This window comes from Aythya ferina (assembly GCF_964211825.1).
Source record: "Aythya ferina genome assembly, chromosome: 1".
In the NCBI taxonomy this organism is placed as follows: domain Eukaryota; kingdom Metazoa; phylum Chordata; class Aves; order Anseriformes; family Anatidae; genus Aythya; species Aythya ferina.
This window is the reverse complement of record NC_140296.1, coordinates 113,948,768-113,961,098: the sequence shown is the minus strand read 5'-3', so window position 1 is coordinate 113,961,098 and position 12,331 is coordinate 113,948,768. Positions and strand designations below refer to the sequence as shown.

The following is a 12,331-nucleotide window of genomic DNA, read 5'->3' as shown; positions in this document are numbered from 1 at the left end:
GTGGAGGTGGGGAAAGGAGAAGGGGAGGATGAATGATTGACGTGGTTTCCTGAGAAGCCAAGGCCAGCTAGAGCATGCTGCTGCTGGTGGCCCCCACGAGGAGGCTGATGGGCTGCAGCATGGACTCCCTCTACGATCCCTGGACTGAAAGAGCAATGTGGGGATGTGGAGTGCTGTCAAGAAGAAATCAGAGTGCTTGGCCACTGAGAAAAGTCACGATGAAACAAAAGGTAAAAAACAAGCCCTTCAGACCCCCCAAAACCATAACATTTGCTGCTAGATTTTTCCAGTGTAAGCTAGCTTTACTTTCTCCTCTGTTTCTTTTTTTTTTTTTTTTTTTTAATCTATTTTTTTTCCTCCAGAGCTACAAGGAGAAGTATAATTAAAGAACCAAAAATGCAGTTTGGAGGGCTGATGGTTCAGTAATCTTATAATTCACAACACTTGACTGCCCCTCCTCCCCCCCCCCCAAAAAAAAAAAAAAAAAAAAAAGTATCTCTAAAAAGGCATCAGGTGTCTGCAGCAATGTTGCCCAAAGCACAGAGGTACACAACGGTGGGTGGTTAGCCAGACATTTTCACGTGTGCTGTCCCCTGGCAAGGTGCCATTTTGCAGACAGGCATACTTTGCCATGGGTCAGGTCTCAGCTAAGCATCCCCTCTCTGGTGTTTCAGTACTGCATGGTCCCACACTGTCTCACATCTGCATTATTCATGGTGGTGGTAAGAAGCACCAGGCACATTCGATTTGGCAAGCTGTTTCCCATTAGTAGCAGCAGGTGCTGCTGCTCATACAGCTGTGCTACTTGTGGTGTACTGACCTCCAAAGTCACTAACATTCATCAGTGAGTGAAGCCATATCTCTCTGTTTTGCTCTATTTATAGGCAGCATCTTGAGAAGCTGCACTGAACCTGCTGACGTGGTAGGTGACCTGGTTATTAACCTGTTTTTTACTGGTTATAAATAAAACAGCCATGGTTTGGTCTGATTGTGAGAGCTAATCTCCAATCATGTGTGAATGCCTGGCCAGCAGCGTTTTCCAGAAGTTCAGACTTGTGATTTATCAATGGTATTAGTCACTGGGGCTGTGTGGAAATGCTGTCACTTAGTGACTGCAATTAATTCCTGTATACCCTTTTTTGATTTACTTGGAACTGGAGAAACCATCCTAGTGCAGCAGGAAGGAAGGGAAGAACATGAATCAGTGTTTTTCAAGATGTGATTGCAGAACCATCTTCTGCCTGATCATTTCCAAATTCTCATTGTGTTTTGGAGAACACTTTAAGCCCAGGAATTGGGTGCTGTTCTGAGAAATGAAGCTGCTGTGCAGCTGAAGCAGGAGAACATGGGATTTGACTGGCAAACAGCTAAGTTTGGGAAATGTCTGAATAAGTGCACTTAAAATTATAAACTGATATCAGTGGTTTGGTTAAGGAGTGGGACCTGACGTTCCTGTTGCTGTGTGTTTAAAGTTGTGAGTCAGGTTCTGTTCCTATGAAGAGAAAGATGTGTAAACTGGGCTCGTATTTTTCTTATGTAAAGTGCAATTCCTTTTGTGATCGCTAAGTGGAGAGATTTAACTGGGAAGGCACCAAAAGTGTCTGCAGGCTTCTGGAAGTTCTTCTGTCGATTCTTTGTTTCAAAATCATAATAGAGCTATACGTGAGTGTGCCACCAAAGCCTGGAGGGATCTTCACATCACTACTCAGATCACTCTCGCCCTGACAGGAGGCTTTGGACATAGTTCCAGAAGATCCTCAGAGCTTTTCAGTTCTGAGGGTGAGCACCAGAAGTTAAACATTTGCTTGGGAATCTGAGGTCTCCATTTCAAAGCTGGCAGTTTTCTGCTCTGCCTTACCTGGTAGAGCTCTTGATTGTATAATAGCTGCAAAATGGTCTGGAAAACCTCACAGGAAGTATTTTTTGTAGATTTTGCATTCTTGCTTTTTGCCTGTTTTTGTATTTATTTATTTATTTTCCAGGTAATTAATTACCACTTGAAAGCTGATAGTAGGAACTGTGTATGAGCATGCCAGATGATTTTTTGTCACATTATGGCTTGAGCTTCCCTCAAGTATTTACACGATCCAAGGCTAGTCCATACAGTGATTCAAAGAAACGAAAACATTTTTAATGCACTCTCAGTTTGGTGTCATCATCATTTACAAAAACACAAGACACCTAGCTAGGAAACAGAAACAGGAGGCTCAGCATGACAGTAAAAGTTTGATTAGTAAATGAGGTCCCGCTGGCTGCTTGCCCCACTGAAGGGTACGTGAGAGACCCAGGGACAGAGACTTGTGGTGGTTTCGACAGCGTGATCCCAGCTGGCAGAAAAAGAGAAATGCAGAGGCAGAGATGATGAAGCAAAAAAGGCACAAACACAGTGACTCGGGGGATCTGGGTCCAGCTGCCCCCATGCTCCCTGCCTGGTAGAGGTGCTAGGCTGATGGCAGTGGTAGTTCCCGGCCCTCAGCAGCACCTGCAGCCCTGATCCTCCTGCCCTGTGCCTGGCCCTGGCACCACCCGGCCCTCACCCAGGCACTTTTATTTCAGGTGTTTTAGTACAAACACCTCACAAGAAAAGTGCTTCAGAAAACCCCAGCCTTGTAAAGCCTACCCACCCAGTGGCACAACTGGGAAATGTTCAGTTTCTGTCTGTGACACTTGTCCCCCCAAATTTTTGTTGTTCAGCTGGGTGCACGTGAGGCGAGTTTACGAGCCACCTCTTACCGTAGGCGCACATAGGGAATGTCCGTAGAGTAAGAGCAAGGCGTATAAAAAAGAGGAAGCCTCATTGTGATGGATCAGTCGGTCGCTCGCTGGTCTCGGGGACGCACAGCTGAAACGATGGCCATCTGCCTGCTCCTCTGCAGCCTCTGGAGCCTCGCCTCAGGTAACCTCCTGGTATCTATTTCCTTCTCCTTCAGCGCTGTGATGGATTGGCATACCTCAGGGGACAAAGACAGCATCCACTCCTTTATTTAAAGTTGGTGAATTTGTAAGCTGCAGACCAGTGTTTGGCTCTGTTTACATTCTGCACATCATAAATCATCGTGACTCACAGGGCTGAAATTGAATTTCATTTCCCGACTTGGCTGAGATTTGTGCCAGAGCATGGCACTGATTTTCTGTCGTTATGATGGAATTATTTGTAATGATGGACAGGGTGCTTCTAGGTTCTGACCACTGGAAGCGTGAGCATGTTGCATTTGTTTTCATAATTAACAATCATGTAGAAAAGCCTGAGTTTGTTCCAAAATAACTTCTATGGCAATAGCTTGAATTCTGCCTGTGATGCTCCTGAGGACTGAACAGCAAAATGCCTGGCTGGCTTCTGGGTGTCCTGAACAGCTCTGCCTGGGCAAGCCATGCCAGGCAGTTTAGACATTCCCTGGGTAGACAAGTGCACCTCTGGGCACTGCAGATAACCCCACTCTTTAAAAACAATAATTCGCTTTCTTGCAAACTGAATGATACATTTTCAGTGCTGTATCTGTCCCTGCTGCTATCTCCCTTCCCGTGCAGCATCTACCCAGGTAAACTCTACAAGCTATTATCCTAAGAGCCAGAGCACTGTGGGGTTGAGCTATCAAACCTGCGAGCATCCGCTTCACTTGCTGGTCCCTTAATAGTTTTCCCACCTGTGTCGGTGAACTGGAAGAGGCAAGTGATTAGTTTTTCCTTCTCCCTGGAGATCTCTAACCACAGAGCAGGTATCGGGCTGACAGGTGTTGCCTCCAGACAGACTCCCAGGGCAACTCCTCTGAATCATGTTCCTGGCTTTTCCTTGGCAACAGGGTGAGGGCTGAGGCATGGGGTGTCTGCTGGGGTGGTGAGATGTGCTGAGTACAGTCCTGCTTCTCCCCAGGCTCCGTGCAGGTGACGCACAGGAACGTGCAGTCGGTCCAGACAGGCGGGAACGTGACTTTCTCGTGCAAGCTGGCCACAAATGAGGACGTGATACAAGTGACCTGGCAGAAGGAAATAGATGGGGCCGAAGGCAACATAGCAACTTACAGTACCATCAATGGCCAGAAGATAGCAAAGGACTATGACGGCCACGTGAGCTTCGCAGATAGCGGGCTGCAGACTTCGGCCATCTCCCTTCACAGGGTCACCTTGCAAGACGAAGGATGCTACAGGTGCATCTTCAACACCTTTCCCTCGGGGGCCATCACAGGCAGGATGTGCCTCAAGGTTTACGGTAAGGCACTGTAATCGCGGGTGGGCTGTTGTGTCTTTGAGGACCAGCCTGTTCCCCACGGGGAAAAGCCTTTCCTTATCACTGTTATTTGCTAAATTTATGAGGGAAAGGTCGCTTGGTTTCCTCCCTGGCTCTGCATCCCTCGATGGTTTTACTTCTGATGGGGAGGTGCCGTTGAACACTTCTTCTATTTTCTTCCCCTTTAAGCCAACAAAGCAGCTGGTGTGTGCCCTACGGCTTCCTCAGAGTTCCCCAGGCTCAATGCCAGGCTGGCAGCTGCTCTCACCACAGCCCCCAAAGCCCAGTGACCACCAGCCCCACTGCTCTGTCAGGGCCACTCAGGGGCTCTTCCCCTTCTGTTTCTTGTACAGATATCGACATCAGCTAGCTTCAAGGAGAGAGTCAAATCTCATGCCAGGAGTCCTGGGAAAAAAAGACAGGCGACCCTGGTTTATAGGGGAATAATGACTTAAGCAAAAGGGGAAAGAGAGAAGGAAATGGGGGAAAACCAGGCCTGACGTAGAAGTCCTTTTTCCTCTCTCCTGGGAAAGATTCTAGAGCAGAAAGAATAAATTAGTGGGAGAAATCCTCTTGATGTTTCAGATATGAGGGGGAAAGTGCAGTCGCTCAACCCTGAGTCATTTGGACAGTAAATGCTGAGTTAGGCATTACAGGAAAATATACAAGTGACTAGTACAGAAATCCCTTTCTGTTTACCATGTGAATCTAAACACGGGGTTAAATTGGCTTTGGTTTATCTTGTCTGTTTTTGATCCAAGTGTGGGAAATTTTCCCCAAATCACCAGCCCTGTGGCTATGATTCACCCCTTACAGAGATCTGAGCATGTAAGCAAAAGCTCTCATTATAGCTAATTTAGAAAATGCTGTTTAAAAGCTGCAGGTGTATTCCCCTGTTCCCCAGCTGATAACAAGGGGATTAACCTCCCTGAGCACGCAGGCTGGGAAGGTGAAGCAGGCAGGGATGTGCCAGGGCACAGGGAAGCTGGGCAAGGTGAGCAAGCCAGCTGACAATGCCGTCAGCCACAGATGAGCCACTGGCATGCGTATGCCATCCAGCGGGGATGGCCAGGGAGTTTACAGGCTGGTTATTGCCTGATTACAACAGCCTTTGCCAGAGGGTTCTTCCAGGACCTGTGCAGCGTAGCACAGGGAATTGAAACCACAGTCAGAACCAGAAACGGTGCTGAGAAAAGCTGCACAGGTACAGGCAGCAGGAATCTCAGATCTGCCTGGCTGAAAGGGGCAAGGTGAAGAACCAGCAGCAGTTTTCTATCCCGTACCAAAAGCCATTTTGGCACAGAGTATTTTCAAGTGTGCTCGGTAGGTTTCCTTTGAACTGCTGGCTTCTCTTCCCTCTGCGTTTTGCATTAGAAATGCTTTGCTGACCTTTGTTGACATAAAGGATCTAAACCCAAAAAGGGGCTAGAGTTACTAGGTATGGAGAGAGGTGATATGTCGCTTGAGGCTGGGCAAGACACCTTGCTGGGTCAGACACCTGTCTGCTGGTAGATAGCCCCATCCACCTGGAGGGCTTCAGCACAGTGGAGAAGTGCCATCGCCATTTCTTAGACAGGGAAACTGAGGCACGGAAATTGCTGGTGATTACCCATGAAGTCTTAATGTACTCACGAGGCATACTCTAATTCCTGAAAATGTCCTTCATGTACCTGAGCGCAATATGTCCTGTGGGTAGTTTTTCACTGGAAACAAATATTTTGTTAAAAGAGAAAAGCAGAAGTTAATTTAAGCACGTTCATCAAACCTCAACAGTGTGCACACACTAACAAGCAGCACAGCAGGACTTTACTGCAAAACAAGGTCATTATAGGCTTTGATTGTGCACCTGTTACAGACATAAGGGGAAGAGCAACCATGCAAGATTTTCCCACGTAATAAACATTCCCTAGGGTCCAACATGGGAAGGCAGAAGACTGCCTAGTGAGAAGAGTGGGATGCATGTATGCCTGTCAAGATATGATGCTGAGCAATTTTTCTCACCCCATCTGTGTGCCTTTATAAGCCAAGGTTCACCTTAATCTTTAGGACTCAGTTAAGATTTGAGGTTGCCAGATGGCAGCAATGGTGCCAGTCTGCCTTCCCTGCTTTTTAACACCCTTGCTCCAGTAAAACCCTCTCAAGGGAAATATCTGTGACAGTTTTCCTTTACTGCTTTTGGATGTCGCAACCTAATATTTAAAGTTAACTCTGTGGGTGGATATGTTATTTTTATGGATCCCGTGAGTGAAAGAAGAAGTTCAGAGATCATTTATTAATCAAAACATAAACTGTTTGTGACTATTTGTGTCGTTTCAAACACGGGAGATTTTGAGAAGTTCCAGCTGAAATCCCCCTAAATGCTCTGCTTGTTTCTCTCACAGCACTGCAAGTGGGGTTTCATCAGTTCAGTAGGGTTTGAGTTTCTGTCTGTGGGTGATGCAAAAAAAAAAATATATCCACATCATTCTTCTAAGCAGTCACAGACATAGTAAATAATGAGGCATAGCCACACACACATACACAAAAAAAAAAAAAAAAAAAAAAAAAAAAGCAAAGCTGATGGTATAAAGTGTCTTGCTGGCAGTTTTGACTTGGACAATCCAGACAGCCTCATGAGGTGCATATGAGATTTTGCCAGGGGGCTATGGGTGCCATTATGCAGCTACCATGTACCTTTTCCCCCTTTAACAGGATCATTTGATCTTATTCATATGCAAACCTTCATTTAGTGCTCAAATGGGAAAAAAAGTATTTTTCATTGTAAGAGTAAACATAATCTTTTGGTTTAAGTCAGAATTGCTGAATAACAGTGACATGTTTTCTAGTGTTATGGCAAAAGTCAATTTCAGCATTAATATTTTGCTGATTTGTTATTTTTGCTATGTAAATAATATATGCATACGGTACTACTAAATATACTAACAGACAAGTGTTAAATCACAGGGCATCCATATTAACTCAAACTTGAATAAAACTAAAGATACCACTGCACTTAAATGATTTTAAAAAGTAGTGTTATCAGAAACAGGCAGGCAGAAGTAGAATATGATTTGGACCCCTATGCCATCAGCTTGTGCTCTGAAGTAGAGGGCAGGCTGGTGAACTGCCACCTGGAACCCTTGTATTTGGGAAACGGCACTCCCAAATGGAGTTATGTGCCTTTATGAGTCTTGGCGTGAGCAGCCTGAGCTAGCTAGACTGGCTTTGAGCAGGAGCTTGGACTAGGTGGCCTCCAGATGTCCTTTCCAACCTCAGTTATGCTACGACTTTATGGCTGAGGAATAAATAGTTGATTTTGCTTGAAGTTCAACACACAAATTTTACTTTGATATTTCAAAAAAAGAAAAAAAAAAAAGTAAGGTTTGGAGGTTTGGGCACCTTTTCCATTGTCCTGTTGCCTACTAAGGAGTTTGTACTGTCAGATTCCCACAGATTTCACTCCAACTCCAAACACCTTGTTTTCACTACTTTCCATGGTGGAAGAGCTCAGCCTCCCTGCATTTCTTTCTGCTTTCTTGGGAACAGATTGCCCTGATCTGGGGACAGATGTGTCCTCAGGTGTTCAGATCTTCCCTGGCATTTTACCCAGGCTGAAGATAGCTGCCTGTGCTCTTCCCCCTTCTTTATTCCCTGCAAAAACAGTTCAAACAAATAGGAACCCACAAGTTGGCTTCAAGCAAATAAGTAGGTATGAATGGTGCCCATGGTACATCCCATCTGCTGACTAAATATGACAGCATCTGCAAATCTTCTAGGGTGAGAAGGAGCTTGGAAAAAATATCTTTAACAAAAGTTTTGAGGGATACCATGACAACCCAGAGGGAAGAAAAGATGTGTAAGTATAAAACCTCCACAACTGAAATCCTGAGGTGTCACCACACACAAATTCACTGTTACTGTCTGGCATTAGAAGATGCATTTAGTCCTTTGGTGCTCAAGCCTGCACATCTTAAAGAGCAGTAAATCTAATCTCACAGATGAGTTCAAGGGATAAGAACAAGCACCTTGACTCACTGAAGCTTTTCAAACCTTTCAGAGAGAGGAGGATGTGTGGTTTCACTACCTGTTGTTTTCATCAGTGCTCCTTGGCTGGGATGCTGCTGTGCTGCTTTTAATAGGGGATTTGAAACCTGTATGGTTCTACCCTCTAGCCCTGTTTTTGCCAAGTTCTTCATTTTCAGCATTGTTTTCTGATCACTGTCATGTTAATGTGTCTCTGCCACAGCTTTAGTGAGTGGGATGAAAGGTCAAGTATCAAGGTTGCCCTCCAAGACAATGCTCTCAGACATAGGGTCTGATTTTTGGGTGGTCTGTGTGGAGCCAAGAGTTGGGCTTGGTGATCTTTGTGGGTCCTTCGCAGCTCAGCATTCTCAGTGATGCTAAAATAACAATAAATACAAGTGTTCTCGGCTTAAATGTAAGCAGAAATTAACAGACCTTGCTGCTTTGTGTTTTACAGCCATCTCAGACCCCAAAGTGGAAGCCAAGTTTATTCCCAGTCCAGACATAGCTGAAGACTCCGAGAAAGTGGTGGGGATGAGCTGCTCAGCAACAGGGAAGCCAGCTCCAAAAATCTCCTGGCGCCTTCCCAGCATCCTGCTGCAGAAACCAAGGGAATACCATGTCAGGCTTGGCAACCAGACCGTCACTGTCATCAGCAACTTCACCCACACTCACTCCAAAATCCTCCAGGAGTACCCCATCGCCTGTGTGATCCAGCACCCATCTCTGAATGTGACCCTGGACCTGCCCATGGACAGCCTGGCACAGGGTCAGTACACAGCCCCGCTCCTGCCCTGGAGTAGGAGACATGGAAACATCTCCTGGGGTAGATCAGCTGCTCCTCCGAGGGCTGGGGAGCAGGTGGGGAAGGCCTGTGAAGAGCAGCTGGGATGGGGAGGGACAGGCAGAGGGGGAGCATCCAGAAGTCCTGCTCCCCAGCAGTGATGCAGCACTTGGTGCCCATCAGAGAGAGGTGCTGTGGTGTTCCCCTGGGGCATCAGACCTGAGACACATGTGGTATTATTTGTATGTATGCTTGCACATGCTCACATGGTACCTCATTAGATCTTTCTGAGCCTGGGGATTAGCTAAGGGGTGTCCAAAATGGGTTGGTTTGGTTTGGTTTTCTTCATGGAGAAGCCTGCCTGAGCACCTGCTGCTTTCCCCACAGGTCAGGACAGCGCCATGGCACCATCTGTGGCCATTGTCATGGGAGTGATGGTCCCTCTGATTTCCCTCCTTCTCCTCGCCTGCTTCCTTTGCTGCTGCCTGAGACACCTACATGACCCAGAGAGAAATCTGGCCCGGCCTGGCTGGGTAGGTCTCTGTTCCCTTGCTGAGGAACAGCAGAGTTCAGATGGCAACCATAACCTTACACCACTCTTCTGCATCTCTTAAAATGACCCACCTATGTATAGCATGGCCAAGCCATGCCTTCAAGGAAGTGTCTTGAACAGAAGAGGAGCTCTTGAGGAAGAGCGTGCCACCGTGTGGTGCTCAGGATGGGAAACGGCCACACATGAGCCTGTGGGGTGCTGTGAAGGATGCAAGTTCAAGGCAGGAGCAAACCCAGCAGGACGCTGCAGCTTGACCAAGTCCCTGTCCTGTTTTGTGCTGAAGGCATCTCAGCCTCCTTGCAGGATGCACCTGAGGTGTGCACCCTTGCTTTTAAATGCATGTTTTGGGGAGAAAAAAAAAAAAAAAGGCACTGGCAAGAACTACAATGCATTTCTTCCACACATGCTATCCCTAAATCCAAGCTGAAGTCTGCTGGGGAGGTTGTGAAAAGCAAAACTTAATCTACCATTCTCTAGCACCAACAGGTGCAAAATTCCATTTGGTAATGCAGGCAGACCAAATCTGCTCCCCTGCACTTAAGACATTCATATATTTTTCAAAAAGTAAAATTAAAAAAATCTCTTCTGCTAGGTCCTTCCTGTATGTTCCAAGGAGAAGGCATGTGGACAGTCCGTGCTTGTTGGCAAGCAGGGTGCCGCCGCACTGCCCAACAGCTGAGATCCTGCACACCCAACACATGGACGCCTTGGACTGTCAAGTAAACCTGCTGTGAGATCACAACAAAGGAAATACAGAAAAAAAAAAAAAAAAAAAAAAAAAGACTTTTAATAATATATATTTATTTATTTTGTTATACAAACATATTCCGTTTTTTTAGAAAAAAGCTGTGAAATATTTATTTGAGAAGCTAAGACATTTGGCTATGTGGAACTGCATAACGAAACCTTGTAGTTTGCATTTTCTATGCTGCGTTTACTCCTTTCTCATACATTAATATCAGAGGTTCAAAGCTGAGTGGGGGCTGCCTGAGGCGGCGTGATGTTTTGTGGGGCAACTGACTTGGGGCATGCTGCCTGTGGGTGAAGGGAAGCACAGGGGACATGGGGTGAGGCTGCTGCTGTTGTGGTATTTTGGGATCTGAACCATCTCCCCAAAGGGCTCAGGAAAGCACGTCTGCAGCTGGTCCAAATTTGTAACCCTGGTGCCAGGGGCTGTAATTTCTGAGCCATCAGGCATCAGCAAATTGCCAGCTCTCACCTCCACCAGCCTTTCCTAGAATGTATGTAAAAGCAAAGGGCTTTGTGTCTTCCTTTCCTTCCCCTACACTCCCTGTGGCCAACAAGCCAAGTCATCTGAAATGAAAGAGAGTGGGTGAGCTGAGAATGAATAAACCCAATTCTTGTCATAGAAAAAGAAGGTTTTTTAAACCTCATAATGCTTAGTAATAGCTGATCTGGTGAGTGCGGGGAAAAGGGAACTAGCTGCAGCCCAGAAGCCTTCACAATTGGGGAATTTTTCTCCTTAATTGTCAAAGGAAGAAACTTCTTTTTTTTTTTTTTCTTTTTTTTTTTTTTTTCTTTTTTTCCAGACTTCCCCAGAACTGCAGTTTAGGTTTCCTCTTGGCCTGCATGGGAAAGGGCCATGGAGGGAGGCAGACCTTCCCCGGGGGTATTTTGTGCCCCATGGGATGCAGGCAAAGTGACTGCTGCTCCAGGCAGTGGTACATCAGGCTTCTCTGGTCAGTGGGGTTCACACTTGCTCTTAAGTTTTTGTTTGTTTGTTTGTTTGTTTGTTTGTTTGTTTGTTTTTGTTTGATGTTTTATTTGTTAGTTTGTTTGGTTTGTTTCTGGAGAGTTTTTTAAATTGTTTGCTTCTAATGTTTAAATTAATGTTTTGTTTTGTTTAAAAAATAAAAAAGAAATCAGTCTGGTTCTGAAATAGACTTGACATGGGAAGGAAAAAGATTTTCAGAGGGGAGATAAAAAGGCACAAAGCTGCCAAGAAACCCTTATGAAGCATGGGAAGATTGTAGAGATGACGTGTTTTTATTTTTTTTACAAGTTGTTCATCTGGAACACAAGCTGGGTTTGGAGTCAATAAAATACTTACGGGTGTTTTTGTAATTCCTTCTACTTTTTAGTTGAATGTTGGATTGTGAAAGGCTTTTGTAGGTTTGTGCTTACCAGCACAACAGAACTAGTGACCAAATGAAAGGGGGGATCTGGCAGCGCACAAGCAAAATGTTATACAGTAAGGAGCACATGATTGACCTATTTGTCTTTCTCAGTATAGGTATGAGAACTGCAAATGACATCCAAATGCAGAACATGTAAAACTGATATGTGTATTTGTCTTCATAACGTACAAAACCAGCCAGTGAAATACAGTGCCATAAAATGCTAAAAATGCTACATGTTACTGCTGTTGAGTTTGTCTTCACGTAGCAAAGGTCTGTTAGGTGGGGGAGAAGAGTACAAAACAGGTACAGACACGTTTCAAAGAACAACCAAGCATGTGACTGAGGGGATCAGAAGTTTATACCGTGGGTGAATAACATCCTAACTGTTGTTCTGAGGTTTCTTTATTATTATGTTGTGCTTGTCTGTCAGCTTATCTCTGTGAATAGTTTGACAGTAACTCTTTAAAGATAAAATTTAACATGGGCTTACTCATAGGTTTAGTATTTAACAAATAGTATCAGAGGTTATAGAATGTTGCCAGTTTTGAATAGGTCTGGAAAAAACAAACAAAAAAGAAAAAAGAACTTGAAGCACAATGGATGGCTCTATTCTCCTGCTGTCAATG

At 45.3% G+C, this 12,331-nt stretch overlaps 1 protein-coding gene across 8 annotated transcripts; it reads left to right on the top strand.

The window, feature by feature from the left end:
• The first annotated feature begins 111 nt into the window (after nt 1–111).
• Nucleotides 112–11,649, top strand: LOC311443631 (OX-2 membrane glycoprotein-like). 8 transcript variants are annotated; one of them, XM_084533959.1, is made up of 7 exons: nt 112–230; nt 885–922; nt 2,695–2,896; nt 3,872–4,207; nt 8,685–8,996; nt 9,399–9,544; nt 10,157–11,649. In XM_084533959.1, exons 3-7 carry the CDS (start codon nt 2,803–2,805, stop codon nt 10,241–10,243), a joined length of 975 nt encoding a protein of 324 aa, XP_084390085.1. In that variant the 5' UTR covers nt 112–230; nt 885–922; nt 2,695–2,802; the 3' UTR covers nt 10,244–11,649. The 8 variants fall into 8 exon arrangements, 7 of the variants coding, with proteins under 7 accessions (XP_084390085.1, XP_084390084.1, XP_084390088.1 ...); XM_084533958.1 differs by having other exon boundaries at nt 1,983–2,896; XM_084533962.1 differs by having other exon boundaries at nt 885–2,271.
• The last annotated feature ends 682 nt before the right edge of the window (nt 11,650–12,331 follow it).

Excerpts from the sequence above, each read along its gene's own strand:
- LOC311443631 (XM_084533959.1), top strand. The coding sequence starts at position 2,803 with ATGGATCAGTCGGTCGCTCGCTGGTCTCGGGGACGCACAGCTGAAACG. Across the intron at positions 4,208-8,684 it reads GATGTGCCTCAAGGTTTACG|CCATCTCAGACCCCAAAGTG; the intron begins GTAAGGCACTGT and ends TGTGTTTTACAG. Across the intron at positions 9,545-10,156 it reads ATCTGGCCCGGCCTGGCTGG|GTCCTTCCTGTATGTTCCAA; the intron begins GTAGGTCTCTGT and ends CTCTTCTGCTAG.